A 25,972-nucleotide genomic window follows, 5' to 3' on the forward strand; every position below is an offset into this window, starting at 1 on the left:
GCCCAAACCCCCCGCAAGGTCCAGGCAGATGATGTTCTACACACTCCCCCATCACCAGATCCTCCACGTCATGCTAAGACACGATTATCCATAGGGGAAGCCGTGATGGCTTCTCCAGGTTCTGGTGGGTTTCTTGTCCATGCTCACACTCTCAGAAGTGTTCCCCAGAACGTGTTCTCCCATCAACCTCCAGGACATCCCCGCGGTGTGAAAGCGCCCCCCCCACGCTCCAGCGGCGCCCCCGTAGCCCAGCAGCCTCCCACAGCCTACCAGCCACCTGCACAAGCTAACCGGAGCATCAGGTTGACTCCCACCCGGTGCCTCCCCTGGGGCCGGGCAGCTCCGGTGCTGTCACCCCCGTGTCTCTGACCGGTGTCTCGGCGGGGCCGCAGCCCTGACCCTGCCCTCCCACCGCTGGGACACCCCGCAGCTGGGCGCCTGGGGGCGGGGCCCTGACGGGAGGCGGGGCTTCGTCGGGGGGGCGGGGCCGCGGCGGTCCTGGCGGCGGGTGCCCGCGGTGCTGCTCGCCGCCAGCATGGAGACCCCGACCCGCACCGAGAGCTCCCGCCTGGTCAGCCCACGGGGCGGTCGCGCCGAAGGCAGCCTGCGCCTCAAGAGGTACCGCCAGCACCGGCACCCCATCGCCCGGCACCTCCATCACCATTTACCATCGGCACCCTCAGTACCTCCATCACTGGCGCCCCATCACCCCGGCACCCTCAGCACCTCCATCACCGGCACCTCTTGGCACTGCCATCGCCGGCACCCCACCACCCCGCCACCTCCCAGTGCCCCCGGCAACCCCGACACCACCACCCCTCCATCATCCCCTGCATCTGCAAACCTCGATCCCACGCACCAGCACAGCCCGTACTGGCTCCCTCATCACTCCCGGCATCTCCATCACTCCCCATAGCTCCGCATGCCCGCACCCCTGGCTCTATCCCACCCGAAAGCTCCAGGTCCCACTCCCCGGGACCCGCAAGCCCCCGTCACGTCCCGCAGTGCCCAGCTCCCCCGGTCCCCGGCACCCCCCGGCACGTCCGTACCCTCCACCCCCGCGCCTTCAGCCTACACGGGTATCAGTACCTTCGCAGACCCCAAGGCAGCCCCGACCGTCCGCGTACCGGCACGCTCATCCCCGACACTGGCACCTCCGTTCAAGCGGAACCTGTGCGCCAGCCCCGCTTCCCCCTCGGGCGTCCGTCTGTCTGAGTACCGGCGCTCAAGCGTCACCCACCCGCACCGGTACCGTCCATCCCCCCTCCCGCGCTGTTGCCCCATGCATCAGCGCCCCCGCCGGTCCCCTTCGCCCACCGGCCTCCGCCTTAGCCGCCTGCTTCCTACGCCTCACGTCCCGCGATAGTGCCCCTTCCATCAGCCCGGCCCCAAACGCAACACTTGGATCCCACCGGTACCTCCGCCGCAGGCACCCGCTCCCACACCGCACTGGCCACGCCACCCTCCACCCACTGGGCTCCCCCTGCTCCGCCGTGCAGTTGGTGCGATGGGGACCGCGCCGGCTCCTCCGAGAGCTCCGTGGCTGCGCATCCCGACGGGGGCGCCCGTTTTTTCCGTACATTGCCGGTTCCCCGGTGCGGACCCCGGTGCGGCAACCGGGACACGCCGGTGGTGGGGCTCGGGCGGGCACACAGCGGGTCCGCTCCGGGGTTACGGCGGCATCGCACGGGCCAGACTGGGGCTTTGAGGGACGGTGGCGCTCGGTCACCGGGAGCCTCAGGCAGCCGGACAAGGTTTGCGGTAGGCGGTGAGGCCGGCAGTGACCCTTGCCCCCAGTCTGTTTGCAGGCTCCCCGGACTCCCTGGCACAGCCGGGCCCTCCGGCTCTGGCTCCCCACTGCCGCTGCAGCCCCCATGCCCCCAGCCCTGGTCGGGGCAGGCTCCAGGCCCGCCGGCAGCTGAGTGTCGCCTGCAGCGTCTGCTGCATCTTCATGATCGGAGAGGTGATAGGTAACAGGAGGACAGGGATGGGAACGGGGGCTGCCCCAGCACCGGGTGCCAGCTGCCCTGTGCCTGCAGGCGGGTACCTGGCACACAGCCTGGCCATCATGACGGACGCAGCCCACCTGCTGACAGACATAGGCAGCATGTCCGTCAGCCTCTTCTCCCTCTGGGTCTCTACTCGCCCACCCACCAAGACCATGAACTTTGGCTGGCACCGCTCAGGTGAGCTGGGGGGACACAAGGCTCCACAGGAGCACCACAGCCGGGGTGGGTGCTGACAGCTTCTGTCCTGCAGAGACACTGGGTGCGCTGGCCTCTGTCCTCTCCATATGGGTTGTGACCGGGGCCCTTGTCTACCTGGCAGCTGCCCGCATCATCAGCAATGACTACGAGATTGAGGCACGAGCCATGCTGGCTACATCTGCCAGCGCCGTCGGCGTCAACTTGGTGTATGTCCCGCATGGGGCCGTGCATACCCGCATCCCCCTGCACACCCCCACCCTGAGCTCTGGCCTCCCCTCCCACACCCCTGCTCCATCGCTTCCCCTGGTACCCCGAGACCCCCAGACCTGGCCCACAGGTCACCTTTTATCTGTGTGCACCAGCCTCATGTCCCCAAGCTCTGCCTCCCCTATTCCCTGTTCCCCATGCACTCCCAGCTTCCAGCCCACATCCTCTAGCCCCGCAAGCATCACCCCTTTGAGCCCTGGCCCCACACACCTTGCTGCAGTGCTGTGAGTGCCCTGTTCCTGCTGCACCTCCAGCCCTACCTCTCCTCCCTCCTGTGCCCCCTTTGCCTGTGATACCCGGCCACCATTGTCTGTGTGAGGGTCCAGGCAGGGCCAGTGGGGCCGCTGCATCTTGCCCAGCACAGCACTGAGCCTGCCCTGCTCTCCCCAGCATGGCCTATATCCTGCACCAGTCTCCTGTCAGCCATGGCCACGGCCATGGCACAGGGGGCTATGAGCAGCTGGAGAGCATTGGGGGCTGCCTGCCCAGCCATGCCCCCCTGCCTGGAAGCACCAGCGTTCGTGCAGCCTTCGTCCACGTGGTGGGTGACCTGCTGCAGAGCATCAGCGTCCTTGTGGCTGCCACCATCATCTACTTCAAGGTGCCCAGGCTGGACTTGCCTCTACTGCCTGTGGGAACAGCTCCCTCAGCCCCACACCTGGGTGCCCAGCTCTGGCCCAGAGCCTCACCCAGACCCCGCTCTCTGCAGCCCCAGTGCAAGATTGCAGACCCCATCAGCACTCTCTTCTTCTCAGTCTTTGTCCTTGGCTCCACCTTCACCATCCTCAGGGATGTCTTTAGAGTCCTCATGGAAGGTAAGCAGTGGCTGAGGAGGGTGCAGGAGCTCACTGGGGCTGCGGCTGCCACAGCTCCTTCCCCATACGGGAGCTCAGCCCTCACCCAGTCACAACCCAACCCACCCTCCCATCCTTCCTGAGCACCCCAAATAGCCCATGGTGAGAGCTCACCTCACCCTGGAGCCCCCATCCACAGCCTGGGGGAGCCCCCAACCCATCCCTGGCTGCTCCTACCCCAAGCCTTGACCCCAGCACGGGGCTGGGGGCCAGGACTGCCCCCCTCTGACCAGGTGCTGCTGGCAGGGACACCACGGGACCTCGAGTTTGATGCAGTGAAGGAGATGCTGCTGGCGGTGAATGGGGTCAAGGGTGTCCATGACCTGCATCTCTGGGCCCTGACGCTGAGCCACCATGCCATGTCAGTGCATGTGGCTGTTGGTGAGTGCCCCATGAACAGCTCCTGTGGACCCCAGGGCACAGCTGAGGCCCCCACCAGCTGCGCCCATGCCAGGGCTGAGCCCCACTGTGCTGCCATCCCCAGACCCCAGCGCTGACCCCGAGATGGTGCTGCACGAAGCCACCACCCAGCTGCAGAGCAGGTTTGGCTTTGCATCATGCACGGTGCAAGTGGAGCGGTACCAGGAGGAGATGGGGGGCTGCCAGCACTGCCAAGACCCCTGCGCCTGATGCCTTTGTGCCCGAGACCCCCGCCTGCTGCAGAGCTGGGTCAGGCCTGGCCCCAGCCCCACACCCTAGGAGCTGCCCCTGGAGCAGGGGGTGCAGCACTCGGGCTCCTGTCCGTGTTGCACCCACAGAGCCCTGGGGTGGGACAGTGCTCCTGTGTGCAGGGTCCTAGGGGAGACACACGGCCTGGCCCCCCCCAGCACAGGGGCTTCCCCAGGATCCTCCAACCCCAGCTGTGCTGGCAGCAGCCCCAAAAGAAGAGGATCCTGCTCCATCACCTCCCCCTGGAGCCCCGTTTTACACAGCGGGAGCAAGGACAGGCAGGGATATCCCCTAGGGGAGCAGTGGAAGCAGCCACACCTGCCTCTCACTCCAGGGGCTGCCCCACTGCCCCCCTGGCCCTGGGTTTGCAGGTACTGGAGCTGCAGGGTGGCCAAGGGAGCTGCTGCTGGGGTGCAGGGTGAGGGAAGCCCTGGAATTGCTTCCCTGTCTCCCAGCCATGCCTTGGCCTGACCCTTCCCCACCGTTGTGATTCTGTGTCTGTCGCACCTGTGGTGTGTGTATATGTGTGTATGTGTGTGTCTGTGTGTCCGTTTGTCCATCTCTTTGTGCAGAGCCCAGCGGGCAGTGGCAGAGTCCACAGCCCCCAATAAACTTGTTGGAGAGCAGCAGCAGCAGCAGCAGCCAGGAGGGGACAGGGAGGGGAGAGAGCCCTGGCTCCCACAAGAGCAGAGGGGGGGGACACGGCCACCCCAGGTACCGGCGCCCACCCCACAGCCCTGTGCCAGCACCACAACCAACCTGTACAAAACAAACCACGTTTACTGCACAGCTGAACACACAGGCTCAATGTGAGCAACTCCAGAGCTGCTGGCCCCCCCTTGCCAGCCCCATCAGCCCTGCCCAGGCCATTGGCTGGGCTCCCCCAACCCCCTGCATGGGGGCGGTCAGCACAAGCACAGCCCCACAGAGGAGGGGGTCTATAGGTACTTCCCTGGCATCAGGCCCCAAGAACCACAGCTCAAGCCAGGGACATGCACCAGTCCCAACACCCCCCCTCCCGCACCAAACAGCACAAAAGGATGCTCCTGGGCCCAGAGCACGAGGATGAGCATCCCAAGCATCCCCGGTGACAGCCACGAGCAGCCGTCCCTCCCCTGAGGTTGGGCCCAGAGGGTAAGAAGCACCGAGAGGGGGTACACAGCCCCCCCGGCGAGCACAGCCTGCCCCAGCCCCTGCTCCTGCCTGGGGTGAGAACACGGGGCAGCAGCATGAGGGGCTCACCACGCTACTCTGCTGGTGGCAGCGGGGAGCGCTCAGTGGGGCTGGGGGTACCAGGCTCATCCCCATAGAGGGAGCTGAAGCGGGCACGGTACTGCGGCAGGAGCTGGCGGCTCACAGCGGAGGCCAGCCCCACCAGGCAGTGCGCCCGCACGATGCCCGCCTGCCCCCCTGACACCAGCCACCCGTGCGAGTCCAGGTTGGGGCTGAAGCGCACCTGCGGGAGGAAAAGGGAGCCTCAGGACCCCAGCACCCAGCAAGCACCAAGGGGGAGCAGGGCAGAGGCAGACCCTGCCTGCAGCAGCAGCAGCCGCAGCCCCCTGAGGCTCTCCCACCTTGTGCACAGACTCCAGCTGCAGGCGGTCGAGGCTCAGCCCTGCCTTCATCTCCTGCGTGTGCATCCTGCGCATGGGCTCCCGGCTGGAGAAGTTCTTGAAGCTGCGCTGTGAAGGGGAGCCAGGGCAATGGGCTGCAGGGCAATGGGCTGCAGGGCAATGGGCTGCAGGGCAATGGGCTGCAGGGCAATGGGCTGCAGGGCAATGGGCTGCAGGCCTGGGGTAGGAGCGCTGCGTGCACAGCCCCGGCAGCACCAGGACTGCCGCAGTGCCAGGGGCTGCTCAGGGGACAAGGGGCGCCCTCAGGGTCACCCCCCAAACAGCCACAGCCCAGGGCACAAAGGGTCAGACCCCAGGGAGGGCCAGGAGCATGGCAGACCCCACTGCATGCCCCAGTACTTGTACAGCAGCTCTGAACCCCTCTGTCTAGAGGGCCCTTGAGCACAGCCTGGCCCTGCTGGCTCAAGCTGATATCCCTAACACAGCTTGGAACACCGAGGAGTGGGGTGCAGGCAGGCTGTGAGCCCCCAGTCTCCTTCCAGGCTGCTGCCACTGCCATGACAACAAGAGTGCAGCTCTGCCTGGGACTGATGCCCACAGCCATGCCCCCCATTGCCCTGTGACCAGGCAGGAGGGCAGCCCATCCCCATGTTCTCAGCGCAGCCAGGAGGGCTCCACCAGAGGTGAGGGGCTGCCACAACACCCGTGCAGTATCTCCTCACCCTACTGCCCAGCCCCAGCCCCACTCCCACAGGTCCCACTCATGGTCAGCACCACCCATCCCCAAGCCTGCCCCTGACCCCTCCTACCAGGTCCGTGTCCCGGAATAGGATGTAGCTCTTGGTGACCATCTCGCTGTAGCGCCTGGTCAGTGGCAGCACCAGCTCACTGCCCTCTGACCCATCAGGGCTGCAGGGCAGGAGGTCAGCTTTGTAGACAGGCTGTGGGCAAGATAGAGCTCAGGGCATGGGGTCTGTGTGCTTCTCCGCAGAGAGGGATCATGAGGGACTGAGCAGGGCTGGGAGCCCCACAACAGGATCCCCAACATCAAGGCTGCTCCCACTGCCGTTCCCCAACGGACAGCCCCTATCTGGGCATGACAGGCATGACATGCATCCATGACATGCTCACACGTGTGGGGCAGCAGAGGCCCCGAGCCTGGCTCAGGATACTCTTCCCATGACCCAGGAACAGAACTGCCACCCTGCCCAGTCCCACAGGTTGTCAGGAACAGGCCCTGCTGACCATGACGGTCACTTACAAATCTACGGTCTGAAGAGCGCTTGACGTTGAGGGGGTTGATGGCCAGGTCGGGCAGCACCGCAGCCACCAGCTCACCGGTCATGTCCCCCGCAGCCACGGTGTTCAGCCAGTCTGAGCCAGATATGCTCTGCAGGAACAGAGGTCTCTAAAGCACAGGGTCCCAGTGGGCTCCCCACCACCCCCAGCCAGGCTGCAGCATCATCAACACCACCACCTTCAACCCGCTGGGGAGGGATGGGCTCAGAAGTGCGGTCAGCTTGGACACAGGCAGGGACAGCACCTCATACAGTGGTCATGGTCCCTTATCCAAGGAGCAGAGGGTGACCCAGGGCCTCACACAGACTGTGTCACCCCTGCAGGGCCCAGCTGGCACTGGGTTTGGGGTAGGTACCCTACCCACCCCTCTGACACGGACCCAGGGCACAACTGCCCTGCACCAGCCTCTTACCCACACAGTCCCCTTGCGAGGTGCCACAAAATAAGCCTTGAAGCCCAAGTACCCTGCATCAATGTAGTGGATCCCACAGAGACCATAACTGCAACAGAAAGGGAACAGATGAGGACAGAGCTCTATGGTGATACCCCAAAACTGCAAGAGCCAGGCTCAGCTCCCTAGAGACTCTCGGGACCTAGGCAGATGAAGGGGGGTTGTCCTCACTCTAGCAGCATGTCACAGCATCATGAATTACCCCAGGCTGGCTCCCAGAGGCCTGAGAAGACACCAAAACCCTTCTGCCAACTTGGATCAACCTGGGGCCACACAGGAGCCCCACTGCCCATGGGAACCAGGGGCCTCATCCTTCCCCTCGCCCACCCTGCTTGTTTCCCAGGACGTGATGTGACCCAGCCCGAGCAGAGCCTGCCCTCGCCACAGCACAGCTGGACAGTCCAGAGAGGCCCCTTGTGAGTTAGACCAGACCCCAGCCCGGATGGCCCCCAGGCACTGCCATGATCCCAGCACTCACGAGGCATAGCAGTTGTCCTGGGCCACGGTGACCCCATTGTAGGGCAGCAGCCAAGCCACCTCTGTGCTGAGGAACCGCTTGATGCTGTTGATGGGCTCATAGAGCCGCCGCAGGTCCCAGAACTTGATCTTACGGTCGCTCCCTGCCGTGACCAGGAAGTTGCTGAGAACCAAGAGAAAGGCAGCACTGAGACCCCAGTGCAGAGCCGTGCCCAGTCCCTGCTGCAGGCGTGGGTGGCCATGGTCCCCCAGAACAATGCTGCTCCCCCAGGCAGTGGCTCAGCCCCAGGAAGCCCAACCCAACCTCTTCAGTGTTCAGAGGGCCAAGTACCATCAACACCAAGACCTCTCAAGCACATCTTGGCAAAGGACCCTCATCTGCAGGAGCGAGCCAGCTCTCCCAGGCAGTGCCCACACCATCACCAGCTCTCCTGCCCTCACCTGTCGGCCTTGCACCACTCGATGCTCCGCACTGCATGGTCATGGGCTAGAAAGCACTGGAAAGGATACAGCTTGAGGGAGCCATCAGGCTGGTGCACACACTGCAGCAGGGACTTGGTGAGCAGGTTCCAGACAGCCACAGTGCCTGTGGGATGAGACCTGTGCCTGTGAGGAGCTGCCCTACGACTGCCCCAGCACTGCAGCTGGGAGCATGTGGGAACGGAGGAGACAGGCAGCAGCACAGGAAGGGACTGCAGGAGCTGAGAGGCCCCAGCAGCTGAGCCGGAGCTGGAGCTTAGAGCACAAAAGGAAGGCTCAGGTACAGCAGGTCCTGGCAGCGCAGCAGAGTGCTGTGGATTGCCTGAAGCCAGGCACAAAACTGCATCCAGGCAAGTGAGACACATGTGGATTAAGCCAGAGCCATGTCCTGGCTTAATCTGGAAGGTATGTGAAGGAGCCTGTGGCCAGCCAACAGTAAACTCTTTCCCGTCCTAGGGATGGACAGAGGTTCCTGCACAGTACCCACCACCTGCTGCTCCTCATCCTGACGCTGCCCCCATACTCATCCTCAGGTTCCCCCATTCCCTGCCTGAGGCTGAAGGACCACAAAGCTCCATGCGTGTCTCTGCCTGCTGCAGGGCAAAGCCTGCTCCTCAAAGGCTCTGCTGCACGATGCAGGCCCTTCTTGTGCAGGGTGGGGTACTCACCATCATAAAAACCAGCTGCAAGGTAATGATGGGGCTTGGATGGCATCCACGAGAGGCTGAAGCACTGGCCACACTCAGACTGATTCCCTGCCTGGACAGAGCCCACCTGGAGCGTGGCAATACCCTGCACCTGGAGGCCAAAGGACAGTCATCAATCACAGTCCTGTGCCAGTGCCACTGATGTCCCACGAGCTGGAGACACCCAGGGTTGGGAGCATGGCTCTCCTCTGCCACCCCAAAGCTGGGGCTGGAGGGCTCCACAGGGGTCCCGATGGCCTTCCCAGCTCTCCCACCTGCCCCAGTCAGGCGGCTCGCTGGTGCCAGCCCCGATGGGGGACCACAGTGGTAGAGGACACTGACCTTGCAGATAATGTGCTTGTGGAAGGACCCATCTAGAAGAGAGCAGAGGAGGGTCAGGACAGGCCCCAGCTCTCCCAGGAGCTCCCTGCAGCAGGAGCTGCTCAGCAGCCTTGCTCACTGCTCCCAGGCAGCCGCTCCTGGGGAGGGCAGATTGTGCAGACCCCTGCACCTACACAGCTCAGGACAAGGTGCCCGCAGGACCCCCCATGCACCAGCTCTGTCTGCTGCACAATCTCCCTCACCAGGGAAATGACACGAGAGCCTTAGGGTCTCTGTCAAGCACCTCTTGGGCCACAAGGGCCCCCCCTGTTCAGTGCCTCAGGCACAGCGAGTGCCAGACAAGCACATCCGCACCTCAGAGCCTGACAGCGGCAGGCGGAGGCGGTGTCCTGCAGAGATGTGTAGGAGCCATGCATCTTCTCTGGCACCTCGGTGACAGCCAGGGCATGGCGCAGAGCACAGCCTGGGCTCTGCCAGGCAGCACCACCGGGTGTGGGTGCTTGGAGCCCTGGGAAAGCTGGTGCAGCCACACCATGCCATGCGGACCCACGGGCTCCCAGCAGCACTGCAGTCTGGCACTGATCCTGCAGCTGCAAACCAGCACCCCCAGCCCGCTGTGAAGCACAAGGCCAGTACGTGCAGCCGCAGCCCAGCTGATGCTACGTGACAAGACCCGGCCTGTCCGCAGGAGCTCTGCAGGCTGGGAAGGATCCGTGCCTACTGCAAGCTCCTGACGTGGCAGCTGCAGCAGCCAGAGCAAACCACCCGGAGCCGGTGCATGCAGCACATGGTGTGGGGCTGGTGCTGCTGGGGGTCAGCAGCCACGTTTGGGTGCAGGGAATCCATTTCCCATTGTCAGCCACGGGCGTGCAGTGCAGGCTGTCAGCCACGGCTGAGCGACCACGAGCAGAGCGCACACCATCAATCTCCCTAGGCTCTCAGCAGATGAGGCTATTACAAGCACCATTAGCCCAAGGCCAGCCGAGCTGCTCAGAGCCCCAAATCCCTGCTCCCACCAAACAGCTCGAGCCAGGCTGGAACAAGCAGCACTGTCACAACAGGACACAGGCCCAGCAGCAAGCAGTGAGGTGGGGAAAGGCTCAGGAACACACTACTGCAGCTATGCCTCACGCTACAAACCCAACTGTGGTCACAGCACTGATGCTGAGAGCACCCTCCCAGTGCACACAGCCCCAGGGAGGGCTGCCCAGGAGCCGTGCTCCACAGCATCCCTGGTGAGCAGCACTTTGACATCCTCTGACACCAAAAAGCAGCCTGCTGTGCCCTTCTGCTACAAGCCAGGCTGCAGGCAGCAACAACTGCTGGTCCCAAGCCTGGAGTCATGCCAGGGCTTCTGCCCCACGGCTGTGCACCAGCCCCATGACAGAGCAGAGCAGGCTCCCTCACACACCAGCAGAGGGGCCCCAGCCCCAGCACAGTGGGATGAGGGCCAGGACACCCCTGCCCGGCAGCGCAGCTCTTCCTACCTTTTACCTGGGTTCTCTTGGAGCGCTGCAGGGCCCCGGGGTGCGGGAGGGAGTACAGCACCACCTTGCCATCCGAGAAAGCCACGGCCAGCAGGCCCAGGCGGCTCATCTGGGGGTGCTGCAGAACAACACACAGGCTCAGCCACACGGTCACCATCCCTAGCCTGGGAAGGCAAGGCTTTAGCAAGGGCATGGACTTAGGAACCCTGGGGGAACCAAAGGCAGTCGCTAGGGCCTGGGTAGCTGTTCCACCAGCACACTCACCTTCCTGGCAGTGGTGGGCAGCTCCCAGGCACCGCTAGGGCAGAACTTCATGTCCCAGACGCAGCCGTGATCAGCAGCAATGGCATAAGCCAGCCCAGCGTTGTTGGCAGAGCTGCAGGCATGGGTTGAGTCATAAAGAACACAGTAGCTGGTGCTCAGCAGTTCCAGTGTACACCAGCAGCAAAGGTGGCTACTAGCACAGCCCATGCAGGGTTGAGGCCGTGGCTGGTGGCTCTGGGAGAGGATGATCTCACCATCCACTCACCCCTGCTCCGGCTGCAGCATGCCCAGGCCCCAGAGCTGCAGAAGCGCAGGGCCCTCGTGGAGCCCAGCCATGCTGTGCGTTTCCTCCATGCTCCTGTGGCAGTACACAGCCACGTACTGAGAGGCCACGGAGCCCTCCGGGGATGGACACCACTCCATGGCCCACACAGGGCCACCCACAAAGAAGGACATGTCCAGGCGCTCCTCATGGGGCTGCAGGGAGCTGAACCTGCCAGAGGGGAGGTGGGTTAGGGCACAGGGCAAGAGCAGTGCTGCTGCAGGGTGCGAGCACATGGGACAGGCAGGGCAGCACCCAACTGGTGCACAGGGCTGGTGAGAGCCCAGGGCTGGCTGCTGAGCCCACGGCCTCTCCTGCTGCCCTGGGGTGCTCACCGGGCTCTCAGACCTGCAGATCCACAGCCCTGGGGGTTTCTGCCTGTCCCAGGCATGAGAGCCACCACCCCAGCAGTGCCTCGGGACACCCTGTCACAGACCTGTTCACCCTGTACAAGGCACCATCGTCTTCGATGCCCTCCCGCTGGATGGAGAAGAAGGGAGACTTCTCCTCTGCTGGCAGGTATGGAGCAGCTTCTCTGGGGAGGAAGGAGGTGGTAAGAGGACTTTTCCTCACCTCTCACCCAGTCATCCCCCAGCACAGCACCATGCCCCAGCACCCACCCAAGCCTGGTGTGCCCTGTCACTGGCCACCCAAAGGGCTAATAAGATTCCGTGGCCAAGTCCATGAAACTCCCAAAGCCCACAGGAAGGCCCCATCCTTTCTGCTGGAGCCTGATCCTGCCTGAAGGTGAAGGAGTACAGCACCCACCAGTCCCTCGTTCCCCCTGCCCCAGCACAGCCTGAACATTGCCAGAGTTTGCCCCATCACACAGCCTGAGCACAGTGTGTTCCTCCCGGCCCCTCTCTCTTCTTACACTGCTGCAATGGTACCTTTCAGAGAGACATGTCCACTTGTGCACTAAAGGGATCCAGTCAGGAAACTCCCACTGTGAGTACTTCTGATCCCGCCTGCAGGGATGTCCGGACATCAGTGACAGCCCAGCCCAGCCCCTGCCTGCAGCACGGGCAGGCCCACACCAAGGGGTCTCAGCCCCTTCCCTTCCCCTCATCCCCTTCTTGACCTGGCTGACATTCCTCATGTCAGTCCTGATGCTCCTTTGCCCTCGTGCCTCCGATAGCAACAGTACCCAGGGCACCAACAGCTGCTCCTCCCCACAGCCCATCCCGAGCCCTCCACTCACAGGCTGCAGGTGAGGCTGGAGCACTTCTCCACTGGGGCCATGATGGAGTTGTGGAAGCCATTGGGAGCGAGGCCTCGGCACTGGGGCTTGGATCTCTGGGCACAAGAGCAGATTCAGAGTGGACACCCAAGGAGGGCTGCCTCTGCTTGCCCAAACGTTCCTGTGAGGGACCTGCCTGTGCTGCAGCCCTTGAGCACAGAGGTCCCCCCAGCCACAGAAATCACCAAAACCACGTCATTCATGGCTAAAGATACAACATCTCGTTCTGGGGACTTCAGTGAACTACAGACAACCTCCAAGACCCTGCCTTCACCTCCCACTAGCTTCAGGAGGAGCTCAAGACAACAGCACTCTCTCCCAGGTGTATTTGTTTTCTGTCCCCCTCCACCCTCACTTGGAGCTGCCTCTGCCCACACTTAAGCCCAAAGATCTCATGCCCAGACTCATGGCTGAGAGGCACAGTGCCATCCTCACGTCCTGCTCCGGGATTTTCCTGCCCCAAAAAGCTGGGCTGAGGACACCAGAACAGCTCAGACACTTTGCCAGGCCAAATGTAAGAAGAGACCAAGGCAGAGATCCTGCCCTTACCCCTGCAGATGATGTCTTCCCAGTGTGTCCTCGGAGCACCTCTAGCTCTGGTTCTGATGCTTCACTGAGTGGTTCCTCACTCCCTTCTTCCTCCTCAGCCTGCAGCAGTATTTCCTTTGATGGCACAAAGTCAGCATCTCGGGCAGGGTCATCACTGTCTGCTTCATTCTCCTGTCTCCTCCGGCTTCGACGCTTCCTCTGGATATGCTCAAGTTCTGGTTGTGGCTCCTGGGCACCCTCGGTGGGAGCTGGAGGCTGGTACACCGACGTCAGCTCCTCTGCCAGCTCCTGCAGGTACAGCAAAGCCCTGGGACACCAAAGGCATTGCCCAGAGGTGAGTGGAAGCACCGCGCAGGGCCCAGCCAGCCCTCCCTCCAGGACCAAGCAGATGCACTGCTCCAGATCATGGTCTGGGCGAGGAACTTGCTCCAGCCCTGCCCAGCCAGGCTGCGGCAGAGCCCGTCTGGATGCCCTGCCAGCCTGTGGACCACTTGGGCAGCCAGCATCCCCTGCTTCTCCACAGGGAACAGCAGCCTCCTCAGTGCTCTGGCAGCCAGCAGGGAATGCATCCAGCAGGCAGAGCAGCGCATGGCCCTTTGCCAGCCAGAAAGCCAGAGATCTTCCTGCGAGTTCCATCAGCAAAGGGGATTCCTGCACTGGGCATGCTGCTGCAGGTACCACACCCTCCCTCTGCACAGCAGAATGAGGGGACTCGGGGCACTGCAACCCCACCAGCTCTGCCCTTGTAGCTCCAGGGCTTGTGCAGGCACCTGGGAGAGCAGAGGCACTGCCTGAGCTGCCTTCAGAGGGACCAAAGCACACAGGTTGTTCCCCCAGGACCACCCTTTAAGCAATGGGGGCTCACACAGCTTGTTCTGCTCCCTCCCTGACAAGCCTCCTCCTGGCTCCATCAGGAACCAAGGAAGCCTCTTATGCTCTGCATACAGCCTACTACTGTCACAGACCCGACGCATGCAAGCTCCTTTAAGCCCCTACTGCTCCCCCCACCCTCATCCTCCTGGATCCAAACACCTTCTCCTAAAGCAAGAAAAGGGCATTCAATGGGGAATGGGTCTATCCCACCACTATGAGACAGCCTTTCAGAAAAGACACCAGGACCCCCGGTGAGGCAGAGATCTCCATTAAACCCTCTGGGAGCGGGGTCTGCCCATCCTTCCCCATCTCCCCGCAGCAGCCCCTTCCAGCTTACACTTTGGCTGCTCGCCTCTTGGGCCGCCCGCTGGGGGGGTTCTCCAGGCCTTCCGCGGTCTCGCTGCTTTCCAGCATCTTCTGTACGCAGATGGGCTCCGGGGTCGGGCACTCCAGATCCTGAGACAGTTTCAGCAGCAGCATCTCCGTCTTGGACTTCCGCCCACGCTTCCTGGGGGCCTTTGGGGGCAGCACAGCCCCGTTCTCAGAGGTCCTGGAGGGCTCACCATGACCCTCAGTCTCTGCAGGGACTGGACCATTAGGATCACTGGGACTGCCTTTGGGGTTTTGATTTCGGATAGGTTGTTTTGGGGACTTGGCAGTTTCTACTCCCTCCTCAGAGTGGGCCAAAGCATCCAGATCTCCAAGCGGCAACAGTTCCCCTGCCCCAAAACAACAACAGTTAGCACGAACACACACAGCAGGACTTGCCCCCCCCGGAGGAGCTGCCACTGCCCAGCCGGGAACCGGCCCAGCGTCCGCAGCCGGAGCAGGAACAGGGGCACACAGCAGGAGCCGGCCACCAGCAAAACAGCAGCTCCCCCCTCGCCAGCACGGGGCCGAGGCCAAATCACCGGCGAGGGTACACACACGGACACGCTGCGGCCACTGGAAGCCGGGGGAACCGGCATACGCAGCCCCGTCCCTCCGCCCGCCACCGGTACGTACGGAGCGCCCGGGGCTCGCCCGCCCGCGCCCGGCTGCGCCCGCCGACCACCGAGCTCTTCGCTGACCGGCCCCGGCGGCTCCGCTCCCGGCAGCGCGGCCCGCGGGAGGCGCTGGACGCCATTGGCGGGTCCCAACGGGCTCCCGGAGCCGCCGCCCCGCAGCAGGCCGCGCCGCCAGTACGGAACAGGATGGAGAGGCGGCGGCGCAGGGAAATGGCGTAAGCCGGAAACGTCACACCGAACAGCACCACGTGACGGGGCCGCGCGCAGCTAGCCGTGGCGCAGGGAGCCGGGAAGCAGGATGGGATGGTGCAGCGCGTACCGTGATTGACAGGCCTGCCCGCGTACGGGTAAAGCGAGACGGAACCGGGACGTGAGAACCGTGGCGCAGTCGCGGAGAGAAGACAACACCACCAGCCTCCCCCTGCCGGCGAGCAAACCACCAGAAAGCGCCTGTTAGAAGGGTAAAGAACCCCGCATACAACTACACTTAGTTCTGTATGGGGGTTTGTTTGCAGGTTTGGCACACACTCTACTTTTAAACCAGTTAAGATCAGGGGAGAGCGCGAACGCAGTCCCCCACTACCACAAATTATGCAGTCGAGTTTCCCGCATTTGGGGAAATCGCAGGGGTCAGCACACCCGGAGTGCAAGGGATGAGCCTCGCCCTGGGAAAACCACCTGCTTGATCATGGTGTCTCCCCTGCCAGGTAAGTATGACTGCACCTCCCGCACCACAGTGCCACACGCCGCACAACACACACACACCTCACGGACACCGCACGCGGCGCTACGGACGCGCGCCTCGTCCCGCACCCCGCCCCTGCCGCCATGGCGCACTTGCCCAGAGCCCTCCTACGCCCGAGTCCACGGGGGTGGTTTTGTGTCGCGGGTGTCCCGTGATGCCTCGCGGTCTCGTTTGCATGGACACGCCCCCTGCCTGCAGGCCCTGCCCCGCTCTCACCGAGGCGCCCCCTGCGGGTTCGGCCCGCGGTCTCACGCACAGCGCGGAGCTGTCGGTCTCTGCCTGCCCGCACCGGAACCGCGATCGGCATCGAGACAGGGACCGCCGGGCGAGGGCTCGGTCTGTCAGAGCCCAGCGGGACCGGGCTGGAGCCGGGGTGCGTGTGTCGGGGGGGATGGGTCCAGCGGTGCTCGGGGACATGAGCTCAGCTCCACTGTGCGCTGATCCTGCAGGGGGCAAAAAGGGATCCGCCTCCCCCAGCTGTGGCGTATCACGACATGGACTCAAGTCGATGAGGAGACTCAAATCCCAGTCGAGACTCAAATCCAACTTTATTGCAATCAAGCCCTTTCTGTCCCCTTGTTCGGTACTTCACCAACGGGCACAAACACGCCACGTTCAATCCCACTGGCCCCTGTAGATCTCTCCAGGTAGACAGTCCAGTAACAATGTTCAGCACACGCTGTCCAGACGACCCCGCCGTCTCAGACGCTCTCGCAACGCCCACATCGTCTGGCTCGAACTGAGACTCCCGCCACAACAACATCCGGGCCCATCCGCCCAAGGCTTGTTTGCGACCTTCGCTGTCCTTCAGCGCCCCGACTCACCGCCCCAGGGCTTGTTAAGCGTTAAGAGCTCATTCCCAAACTGTTCTTCATGGAGATCTGATCGCCTTCACTCCCCACACCCAGCCAGAGTAGAAAGCCGGGTCCCCAGACATCGGGCTGGGTTCTAGTGGCTGGGCAGCCCCCTCTGGGTGGCGCTGGAATGGGGTCTGGTCGAAAGGCCAACACTACAGCACGTACAGGGCGGACAAGCAAAAGCGTTCAGAGCCTGTGACCCCCGGTGCCAAAGCCATGGGGTCTGGAAGCTGACAGGAGCATGGCAAGAGCAGGCACCCACGGAAGAGCCAAACCACGGGCACAGGGTGCCATGACAGCACCAGGGAACGTTTCCTGGGGAAGGTGAGGGGCTGGGAATTGCAGTGCTTGCAGCACCTCAACCCCACCACAGCTCCAGTGCTCCAGGCTGTCACCCTTCGAGTCCTCGCAGTCCTTCAGCACACACAGACCCCCCTGCTCACTGGCCTGGTTCCTGGGCATGGCTGGTGGGACTCGCAATGGCCGTAGGAGCAGGTGGGTGCTGCTGATGCCGCTCCAGCCCACGGCCACAGGGAGAAGACGGTCAGCACGGGAGAGCAGAGCTGCTCTGGGACATGCTGGCTGCTCGAGGGCTGCTGGTGTGTGACAGTGGCACACGCTGCTCTCGTGGAGCAAGGCCAGAGCCCAGAAACGGCCATGAGGGAAACTGGGGGCAAACCTGAACCACGGCTGGTAACGTCTGGGGACAAACGGGTGGGAGCAGCTCCAGGCACGGGCGGGCGGTTAAGAACCGGCGTGAGACAGCACCGGGTCTGGTCGGGCTCGTTATCGGTGGCGAGGCGGGAACGAGGCTGGGGAATGGCACTGAGGGAAGACGGGAGGTGAAGGGACCGGAGGTGCGGGGTGGGGCCCGTGAGTGGGGGCGTGTCCATGCAAACGAGCACCGCGAGGCATCACGGGACACCCGCGACACAAAACCACCCCCATGGGTTCGGGCGTAGGAGGGCTCTGGGCAAGTGCGCGTGGCGGCAGCAGCGGGGTACGGGACGAGGCGCGTGTCGGTAGCGCCGCGTGCGGTGTCCGTGAGGTGTGTGTGTGTTGTGCGGCGTGTGGCACTGCGGTGCGGGAGGTGCAGTCATACTTACCTGGCAGGGGAGACACCATGATCAAGCAGGTGGTTTTCCCAGGGCGAGGCTCATCCCTTGCACTCCGGGTGTGCTGACCCCTGCGATTTCCCCAAATGCGGGAAACTCGACTGCATAATTTGTGGTAGTGGGGGACTGCGTTCGCGCTCTCCCCTGATCTTAACTGGTTTAAGGATAGATATACAAATAGGTACTAAAGCGGTGGAATAGGGAGTTATGTTCATGTGAGACAAGTAGTGGTTGCACGCTTGAGAGGGTTCTGAGCAGAGCAGTGTGCGATGGGCTGGACACTGCAAAAGATCCCTTTCCCCCGTGGGCCAGGGCCGCGCTTGAGCGTCCGGTTACCGCTGACATGAGAATGGGGCCGAGGGGACCGGAGCGGTCCCTGGCTTGCGGGGCCTCAGCAGGATAACGGCTCCGTGGGTGCCAGTGCCGCGGGGCCCAGCACTGAACACAGATTTACAGGTGCAGCCTCACCAGTGCTGAATACAGAGGGATAATCACTGCCCTGGCCCTGCTGCCACAGGCCAGGATGCCGCTGGCCTTCTTGGCTGCCTGGGCACAGGCTGCTCATGTTCAGCACCCCCAAGGTCCCTTCCCACCGAGCAGATTTCCAGTCACTCTTCCCCAAGCCTGTAGCGTTGCGAGAGGTTCTGGTGGCCCAGATACAGAACCCGGCCCTTTGCCTTTGTTGAACCTCACACCAACGGTACAGCCCAGCGAGCCCTCAAAATTAGCCAACTAACGGACCTATGCTCTTTATCAACTGCTCTGTACTCTGAGCCTATCAAACGTGACAACTACAATAACAACCTCGATAGGACGCTCAGTTTTGACTTCTACTTTTAAACCGCTTAAAGCCAGGGGAGAGCGCGAACGCAGTCCCCCACTACCACAAATTATGCAGTCGAGTTTCCCGCATTTGGGGAAATCGCAGGGGTCAGCACACCCGGAGTGCAAGGGATGAGCCTCGCCCTGGGAAAACCACCTGCTTGATCATGGTGTCTCCCCTGCCAGGTAAGTATGACTGCACCTCCCGCACCACAGTGCCACACGCCGCACAACACACACACACCTCACGGACACCGCACGCGGCGCTACCGGCACGCGCCCCGCACAGTCGCGCGCGTTCCGCACCCTTCCTCCTGCCGCCGTCGCGCTCCTGCAGAGAGCCCACGGGGGTGGTTTTGTGTCGCGGGAGTCCCGTGATGCCTCGCGGTGCTCGTTTGCATGGACACGCCCCCACTCACAGCCCCCCCTCGCGGCTCACGTTCCTTTCCCGTCTCCCCTCAGCGCCATTCCCCGGTTTCCGCTGTCTCCATCCCGGCCTCGGTTCCCCCGGGCCACAGCACGTGGCAGCAGCCAGGTGGCACCGGACTATGAATCACCTCTTCTGCACAGGGCAGAATCACAGGAACCCCAGCAGGGCTAGAAACATGCACTGGCACCAACAGTCTCTAGGATACGCACACAGAGCCCACAGCATCTCTGACCAGAGCTGAGATGAGCAACAACTTTACCATACCAGAAATGGATGGGAATGCTTCCGAACAAGGCAGGAGCTCCCCATCCCTGTGTCAGAACCCCCAGCTTTTGCTCAGGCTGGATCCTGCACCAGGAGCAGCTCTGACCCCCTCAGGGTCAAACATACCCGGCTCTAGGCTCTCCTGCACAAGCCCATCTCGAGTGGATACCAGAATTACAGCCAGAGATGTGAGCTAGGGACTGTCACCATGTCACTGTTTCTCCCATGTCCCAGAGGAGGGGCCCCAGGACAGGGAAGATCCTTCACTGGTGCAGCCTGGAGCAACAGGAACAGGCTGGGCAGAAGTGCCAGCATCCCCAAGGATCATGCAGAGCTGAGCCTGTGATGACATCGGTCATCAGGGCTCCTGCCACCCCACAGAAAACAGACAAGGTGTATTGTGGGGCCTGGTTTATTAGCGTCCGTGCTGCTGCCCCTACTACTGATCCACGTTCTTGACCCGCAGGACAACAGGCACCGAAGTGCAGGGGATCATCCCCAAGTCTGTGATGACCAGATCCACCAGGTCAGGTGGCGTCACATCATAGACGAGGTTGAGAAGGCGCAGGGACTTGTTCTCTGCCCAGCCACCCAGCTGGGCCTGGCCCTTCCGGAGCACGATCAGATCATCAGGGTCATCTGTGGAGAGAACAGGCAGCAGGATCAGGGACAGCACCTTTCCATTCAGCCCTGGGAGCACACACCACTGCTGCCTGCCAGGCCACCCTTCTTCTGAGAGTAGAGCAGCCCATCCTGGCCAGGAGCGGGTACAGGTCTCAGGTGGCAGGAAGCAGACAGAAACCATACCCAGCTCATTGGAGACAAAAGAGTCCGTCTGCACTCGCTCACAGAACTTGTAGGTCTCGCAGCACACCAGGACGGGCACGTTGTAAGCCTTGGAGACCAGTGCTATCTGGGACGTCCCCACTCGGGACATGACAGAGCCGTTGGCCAGGAGTGCGTGGGCTCCTAGCAGCACTTTAGATACCTGTCAGGGAAGCACAGGGATCTGTTGGCACCGTTCATCACCCTTGAGCCCACCACTGCCCTCAGCACAGCCCCGCTCTGCTCCTCACCTCAGGCAGCACATAGGAGATGGCGTTGATCATCACGTAGGTGCAGTGAATGCCCTTACGCACCAGCCGCCGCAGCGTCTCCCGGCCCTCCAGCCGCGGGCGGCTGTCCACCACGATCACACGGAAGGCTCGGCCCTTCTTCACATGGGCATCGCACAGTGTGCGGTTCACGAGGGAAGAGCTGATGGACACCAGTTAGAAAGCTCTCACCCGACCCATGCAGACACTCCATGCTGCCAGCACTGCCCACAGGTGTAGCCCCATGCCAAGAGACTTTCCTTGGTGCTGGCTCCAGTGTGGGACTCCTCAGGTGCTGGCTGAGCAGGAGGTTTCCTGACTGGCAGCCTGGGGTCTCACCAAGGGGACGGTCCTGACAGGCACCCAAAGCAGGGGCTGGCCGCCAGCAGCTGCAGCAGAGCAGGCACTGCCAGGCACCAGCTGCCTCAGCAGCTCCCTCGCCACATCCAGCCCAAGCAGAGCAATGTCTCCCTTATCCAGGGGAGGACTTGGGCTCCTTCCTAGACGCTGATGCACTAATGCTGTCTGGAGATGAGTCCAAGCAGAGCTGGTGTCCGCACTCACCATTGTAAGTGCTGCCCCTTCCAGACACTCTCCTGTTACACTTGCTTCCAGGACCCTCCTCCCTGTCTTTGCAGTGGGAAAAGTTATGTCTCAGCCCTCCCTGGAAGCAGCAAGGACCTCTGCCTGTCTGTGAGCACACTGGGGGACTCTCCCCTCCAAACCCTCTCCAAGTTCTCCTCTCAGAATGTTCCAGGCCCAAACTGACCTCCTTTCTCCTTCCTTGATGATCCGCCAGGAGGCCCATCACACCTGGGCTCTTGCCACAGTGGTCTCAGTCTCCTTTTCCCACTGCTACCTTCTGGGACACAGTCCCTCAAAGGAAGAATGAGCTTCCTTATTTCTGCCTCCTGACATCTGACACTGCTACATTCTGTTTAAAATGCCAGTTAACACGCACAACTGCTCTGTAGGTGTCCTGTACTGAGGAAGTGGTGAATCTAGGTTTCTTAAAACACTCAACACTGGACCCGTGCAAACAGAGGACAGTGCTGAGCTCTGAACAGCAGATACTCAGACAAGCCTTTGGTACAGGCTTGCTGACAGTGATGGCTTTAAGCCTCTGTCAGGCATTTCTCAGTCCAGTCAAGTTGTCACCCACCACTGTAATGCTACAGGCTGGCGGGCCTGTGTAAATTGCAACAGCAGGCAGGGCAAACTCAGGCATTCACAAACCACGTCTGAAGCGTTAACACAACCACATTAATCAGTATAGGCTGGTATAAGTCTACTTGATCAGACTCTCCTGTTTGTTCCCTGAATGAGTCTGAGGGTTCCAGTGCTTCCAGCATCCCACTTGTCCCAGCATACAGAGAACTCGTAAACCACATGAGCAGGATAACGCTCCACAGCGGCGCTCTCCAGGGATGCCTGCTCGCAGCCAACACAGTCCACTGCACCCCACAGACACCGTTTAGCATTCCCCTTGGCAGCTGCCAGGCAGAAAGTGCTCTGTCACCACCTCGTGACGTGAGCTCATCAGCCTGCCTGTCTCTCAGGACAGTCCCAGTGAGCTCTCTGCTTTTTCTAAAGTACTAACACCACATTCTCCTCCAGTGAGCAAGTGCTGATCCCAGGCCATGCTCTGCTCTGCCCTGACACCCTTGTACAGCCTCTCACTGCCCACTCACTGCTTGTTTTATTGCTGGCTGCTGAACACAGAGCCATAACCCCTCTCTCCACCCTGAGAAACACCAACTTTTCCAACCTTTAAACACTGCTTTTGCAAGAGCTTCCTGTGTTCATCCAGGTTTTCTTTTCCCACCCGCTGGCCTGGCTGCCCTGGGTTCTCCTCTTACCATCCATACACCAGGATCACATCGTTGTCATTGATCTTCTCAAAGGCAGACCTTGAAATGGCTTCAGCTGCCAGAAGAATCTTCTCCCGCAGATACTTGTCAATAGTGTCCTGCAGCTTCTCCTTCGCCTGGGGAGACAGTGCCATCATGTACAGCACGGCCTTCCCACACCATGAACACTGTTGTCCCTCACAGCATGGCTGTGGGCTCAGCTCTGCCCTGCTCCCAGTCAGACTGTATGCTGAATGGCACCTTCCCCTGGGGCAGGGGATCTGCAAGACACATGGCACCACTCCTGACCCAGCACAAGCTCCCAGCAGACCATGGTGCCTCACCATGTGTTTGAGCTGCCATCAGGCCCTCCCCAGCTCTGCCCTGGCACCTCCTGGTCAATTGCTCTGGTCACCCCATGGAGATGTTACTACTCGGACCCTCCAGCTTGACTCCTCTTAGCCCACCAGCCACGCAGCCTCAGGGGTGCTCATGATGCTCACCACCCCCCTGCCCCTTGCTCCACAGCCAGCAGGCTCCTGGGGAGTGTTTTTGCATGGGACATAGCTGAGCACTGAAAAACCACACTGTTCTTCACCTGTGACTTTACTGATGCTGCCAGTAAGACATCACCCTCGTGTCTGCTGTGCACATGAGGCCACTCACCTCTTCCTCCCGCAGGGTGTCAGGTAGGCATGAAATCTCCTTCTTAAGGAACTTAATGGCATTGCCCATGCTGGCTGAAAGGGGCCGACACTGGTTCAGGAAGCTGCAGAGGTGAAATATGCTTAGCTCCAAAGCAGTCTGGAGAACAGGACAGCAAGAGGGAGGGTGCAGCTGGGCTGGGGATAGGGGGCTGGAAGGTAGGACTCAGAGCCCCAGTAAAGTCAGACCAAGTTTGGGTGGACACCAAGCCAGAGGTGATTGATAGATGACACTCAGTGCAGCCTCAGCCCCTCTGCTCCAGTACCAGGAGCCCTCACCTGATGTGTGGCTTCAGTTTGGCCACTAGGTCCCTTGACAGCTCCTCACTGGGGGGAGTTGAGTAATCTCGGATCAGCTAAGACAAGAAGGAAGAGAGCATGAGCTCAGGGAACCTGCCCCTTCTGGCTAGGCAGGGCATGCAACCACCCTCACACAACAGGCTGCAGACCAGCCAGGAATGTGTACTGCACAGCTTGACACACTTTCACAGCGGGGTAAAGGGGTGCTCCAGGAACTCAAATTTGCAGTGATAGCACCAGAACAGGACACCAGCAGGGCCCAGCCCTGGAAACAGTCAAAAGGAAGAGGCTGAAGATGACCGAGCACAGATACAGTCTTGATAGCCAGGGAATAGGAACAGCCTGTGCATGGTGCAACACCCCACTACTTGGTGGGCACGGGTAGCTGCTCACATACCTGTTTGAAGACTTCTAGCAGAGCGATGCAACGGGCATTGGAGCCATTGATGATGCCCTGGGAATATTGGAGGCCAAGGCGCACCACAGCTGGGTGAATTACAGTGGAGGGGATGCTGCAGGGATAAATACAAGAGAGCTATCGGCAGGGCCCTATAAAGCCCAGGAACAACCAACCCAGTGCCAGGCCTCCAGCCAAACAACCTGGGGTGGCCCAGGACAGCCCCTCTTTGCTCTAAGGAGTCAGGCTAAGCCCCCAGCACCCCCTCCTGTGGCCGTGCACTGCCTGAGAGCAGCTCTCCTCACTCCACAGGTATCACATCTGGCTGCCCCAGCCACTGCTCCTCAAAGCAAAAGGTATCCCCTATCACCCCTTCAAGCCTATTCCACACACAGGGCCATGATACCCCTTCACTACAGCCATTTTGCAGCCACAACCAAAACAGAGCCAAATGCTTGCCAAGGGCCCGGGCTGGGGAGGCCATGTACCTCATCTGCTGTGTCAGTGGCTTCTTCCGGCTGTACTGGTGCAAGTGGGAGAACAGGTTGACCTTGGTGCCATAGTCCTGCCTCAGAGGTACCTGCAGCCAAACAGCACTGATGATGACTTAGCCAAAGCTGCCATACAGCCCTGCTTGCTCCAGCACCACCCATCACACCCAGCATGCCAGAGGTCCCCTTTGCCCAGCAGAGAACAGACACCAGTCCCACCACACACACAGCCTGGACCCCACCACGCACACCTGAATGACTGCCCTGAAGCACACAGCTTGTTACCTGGCCCTCCTCCTACCTGCTGCCGCTCCAGCTTCTTGGCTAGTTTCCTCTGGGCAGTGGGATCATCCATCTGCACGTGTTCCGGCAGCCGCTTTACCACTGTGAGGGTAGCAGGGAGGGTAGTGTGAGGTGATGCCAGGCTGGTGCAGCCCCCAGTCCAGTCACACTGCCCCAACACTCAGGGAATACACGGCATGGCAGTGCCCACGGCACTGTGGAAGGGTTGGTTGCCCACCGCAGCCCCCCCCCCTCCCTGCTTACCCACCCTATGTTGACAGTGGCTTTACCAGACTGGGGCTCGGTTGGGGTCAGCCTAGGCTTGGCTGCTGTGGCTGCCTGGCTCAGCTCTGCTTTCTTGGCCTGCTTCTGGGCCCGCTCGGCCTCCTGCTTGGCCCGGCGCTCTGCTCGCAGCTCAGCTTTGCTTTTGCCCCCTGCAGGCTTCTCACCGTCGTTGGGGCCATCAGCCAAGGCTGGGGGAGATGTGAGATGAGCAGCTACTGCAGAACATGGAAGAGGGAAGGAAGTCAGTGCCCAGCCTCAATCACCATGAGATGTAGCCCAAAACATGGGGCAGCCTATGGCAAGAAGATCCTCCTTTGTGCAAGGCTCTGTGTCTGGAGGAACAGATGGGAATACATCCCACGTTGTCCAGCATCTTGCCACAACCCTGACATAGCTGACATAGGACCATCAGGCCAGCCTCATATTCAGGAAGGCAGGGGAATGTCCTCTCTGTATCTCAGCCCCTTCAAACACACAGGCACTCGAGGTAGTGAGGTCCTGCTGCAGCCTCCCATGACTGGAGGATGCTCCTGCCTCAGGCTGTTCCAGCACAAGGGTCCCAAGCCCCGGAGGCCACCAGCGCCTAGCACAGGGCTGCCCCTGTTCGGGGTGTGAGGAGGGCTGCGGAGGGAAAAGGGGGTCCTCACCCTGCGGCTGCCCTGCCTCGGGGGGCGACCCCAGCTCCGGGGTCTCAGCCAACGGCCCCTTCTCACTCCTTTTCTTTTTCTTCTGCTGTTTCTTCTCCTTCCGCAGCTGCAGCTTCTCCTCCCGGGAGAGCTCCGTGGCCTGCGGGCACAGACGGTCAGGCAGCCCGCGTCCCCCACGCCCTCCCCGGCGCGGCTCCCAGCACCGCGCCGGTCCCGGCCCTGCTCACCTGCGGTCCCTCCAGCGCGGCTGCTCCGGGGCCCGCACCTAGAAGAAGGAGAAGGGTGAGCGGGACCGGACTGATGCCAGTACCGCGGTCCCGCCGCCGCCCCGGCTCCGGTTCGGTCCAGTCCCGTACTCACTGCCCAGCGCGCTCCGCTCCGCCATGACGCCTGCTCCGCCGCCCAGCAGCGCCCCCTGCCGGCGGGACCTGCCGTGACGTCAGCGGCCCCCCGCATGACGCGCGGTGACGCCACGCTGTCGCCGCGGTGGGGGCTGTTACCTTTACCGGGGCCCTCCCCTCCCCCGCGGCCGGGGCCTGTCCGGCTCCAGAGGCGCGGTCAGCACCGGGGCAGAGCCGCAGCACGGTGTCGCTGGGACGCTGCCGGCACCAGGCGCGGGGCTGTCCCTGAGCTCCTGCGGG

The 25,972-nt window shown here is 61.9% G+C and overlaps 3 protein-coding genes and 3 non-coding genes across 9 annotated transcripts; 2 read left to right on the plus strand and 4 right to left on the minus strand.

Moving 5' to 3' along the window:
* The first annotated feature begins 463 nt into the window (after positions 1 to 463).
* Positions 464 to 4,324, plus strand: SLC30A3 (solute carrier family 30 member 3). Of its 3 annotated transcripts, none has more exons than XM_061350129.1 (8): positions 464 to 618; positions 1,798 to 1,970; positions 2,040 to 2,186; positions 2,260 to 2,413; positions 2,865 to 3,075; positions 3,184 to 3,289; positions 3,575 to 3,709; positions 3,813 to 4,324. In XM_061350129.1, the coding sequence occupies exons 1-8, from the start codon at positions 536 to 538 to the stop codon at positions 3,956 to 3,958; spliced, it is 1,155 nt and encodes a 384-aa protein (XP_061206113.1). In that variant the 5' UTR covers positions 464 to 535; the 3' UTR covers positions 3,959 to 4,324. The 3 variants fall into 3 exon arrangements, with proteins under 3 accessions (XP_061206113.1, XP_061206114.1, XP_061206112.1); XM_061350130.1 differs by having other exon boundaries at positions 2,329 to 2,413; XM_061350128.1 differs by having other exon boundaries at positions 2,865 to 3,289.
* Positions 4,325 to 4,759: 435 nt separating this feature from the next.
* Positions 4,760 to 15,187, minus strand: GTF3C2 (general transcription factor IIIC subunit 2). Its single transcript, XM_061350268.1, has 18 exons — positions 15,047 to 15,187; positions 14,379 to 14,760; positions 13,169 to 13,475; positions 12,581 to 12,675; positions 12,270 to 12,347; positions 11,816 to 11,914; positions 11,323 to 11,550; positions 11,058 to 11,169; positions 10,794 to 10,911; positions 9,307 to 9,338; positions 8,947 to 9,076; positions 8,240 to 8,384; positions 7,800 to 7,961; positions 7,283 to 7,370; positions 6,833 to 6,961; positions 6,381 to 6,512; positions 5,572 to 5,679; positions 4,760 to 5,453 (listed from the first exon to the last, which is right to left on the minus strand). Exons 1-18 carry the CDS (start codon positions 15,165 to 15,167, stop codon positions 5,244 to 5,246), a joined length of 2,676 nt encoding a protein of 891 aa, XP_061206252.1. The 5' UTR covers positions 15,168 to 15,187; the 3' UTR covers positions 4,760 to 5,243.
* Positions 15,188 to 15,599: 412 nt separating this feature from the next.
* LOC133210700 (U1 spliceosomal RNA) lies at positions 15,600 to 15,763 on the minus strand. The gene has a single exon (XR_009724986.1). It is a non-coding gene; the product is annotated as a U1 spliceosomal RNA (small nuclear RNA).
* Positions 15,764 to 17,748: 1,985 nt separating this feature from the next.
* On the plus strand, positions 17,749 to 17,912 carry LOC133210701 (U1 spliceosomal RNA). The gene has a single exon (XR_009724987.1). It is a non-coding gene; the product is annotated as a U1 spliceosomal RNA (small nuclear RNA).
* A 705-nt stretch (positions 17,913 to 18,617) lies between these two features.
* Positions 18,618 to 18,781, minus strand: LOC133210702 (U1 spliceosomal RNA). Its single transcript, XR_009724988.1, has one exon. It is a non-coding gene; the product is annotated as a U1 spliceosomal RNA (small nuclear RNA).
* An 896-nt stretch (positions 18,782 to 19,677) lies between these two features.
* On the minus strand, positions 19,678 to 25,971 carry EIF2B4 (eukaryotic translation initiation factor 2B subunit delta). 2 transcript variants are annotated; one of them, XM_061350271.1, is made up of 13 exons: positions 25,692 to 25,731; positions 25,559 to 25,596; positions 25,332 to 25,470; positions 24,690 to 24,899; positions 24,419 to 24,501; positions 24,115 to 24,206; positions 23,627 to 23,741; positions 23,209 to 23,285; positions 22,892 to 22,994; positions 22,235 to 22,362; positions 20,358 to 20,538; positions 20,089 to 20,269; positions 19,678 to 19,920 (listed from the first exon to the last, which is right to left on the minus strand). In XM_061350271.1, the coding sequence occupies exons 1-13, from the start codon at positions 25,714 to 25,716 to the stop codon at positions 19,721 to 19,723; spliced, it is 1,572 nt and encodes a 523-aa protein (XP_061206255.1). In that variant the 5' UTR covers positions 25,717 to 25,731; the 3' UTR covers positions 19,678 to 19,720. The 2 variants fall into 2 exon arrangements, with proteins under 2 accessions (XP_061206255.1, XP_061206254.1); XM_061350270.1 differs by lacking the exon at positions 25,559 to 25,596 and having other exon boundaries at positions 25,692 to 25,971.
* Position 25,972: the final 1 nt, after the last annotated feature.

Source organism: Neopsephotus bourkii, unplaced genomic scaffold (genome assembly GCF_033783945.1).
Source record: "Neopsephotus bourkii isolate Nb327-2 ecotype Australia unplaced genomic scaffold, CSIRO-AGI_Nbou_v1 NB_481, whole genome shotgun sequence".
Taxonomy (NCBI): Eukaryota; Metazoa; Chordata; class Aves; order Psittaciformes; family Psittacidae; genus Neopsephotus; species Neopsephotus bourkii.

Coding starts and splice junctions, on each gene's coding strand:
- EIF2B4 (XM_061350270.1), bottom strand. CDS start 25,787: ATGCGGGGGGCCGCTGACGTCACGGCAGGTCCCGCCGGCAGGGGGCGC. Junction 25,471..25,691: donor GGAGCGGAGCGCGCTGGGCA/GTGAGTACGGGA, acceptor CTGTGCCCGCAG/GCCACGGAGCTCTCCCGGGA. Junction 24,207..24,418: donor AGAAGCTGGAGCGGCAGCAG/GTAGGAGGAGGG, acceptor GTTTGGCTGCAG/GTACCTCTGAGGCAGGACTA.
- SLC30A3 (XM_061350128.1), top strand. CDS start 536: ATGGAGACCCCGACCCGCACCGAGAGCTCCCGCCTGGTCAGCCCACGG. Junction 1,971..2,039: donor CATGATCGGAGAGGTGATAG/GTAACAGGAGGA, acceptor CTGTGCCTGCAG/GCGGGTACCTGGCACACAGC. Junction 3,290..3,574: donor CTTTAGAGTCCTCATGGAAG/GTAAGCAGTGGC, acceptor TGCTGCTGGCAG/GGACACCACGGGACCTCGAG.
- GTF3C2 (XM_061350268.1), bottom strand. CDS start 15,167: ATGGCGTCCAGCGCCTCCCGCGGGCCGCGCTGCCGGGAGCGGAGCCGC. Junction 10,912..11,057: donor TGCCCACCACTGCCAGGAAG/GTGAGTGTGCTG, acceptor GTTGTTCTGCAG/CACCCCCAGATGAGCCGCCT. Junction 6,513..6,832: donor GCTCTTCAGACCGTAGATTT/GTAAGTGACCGT, acceptor TCTTGCCCACAG/CCTGTCTACAAAGCTGACCT.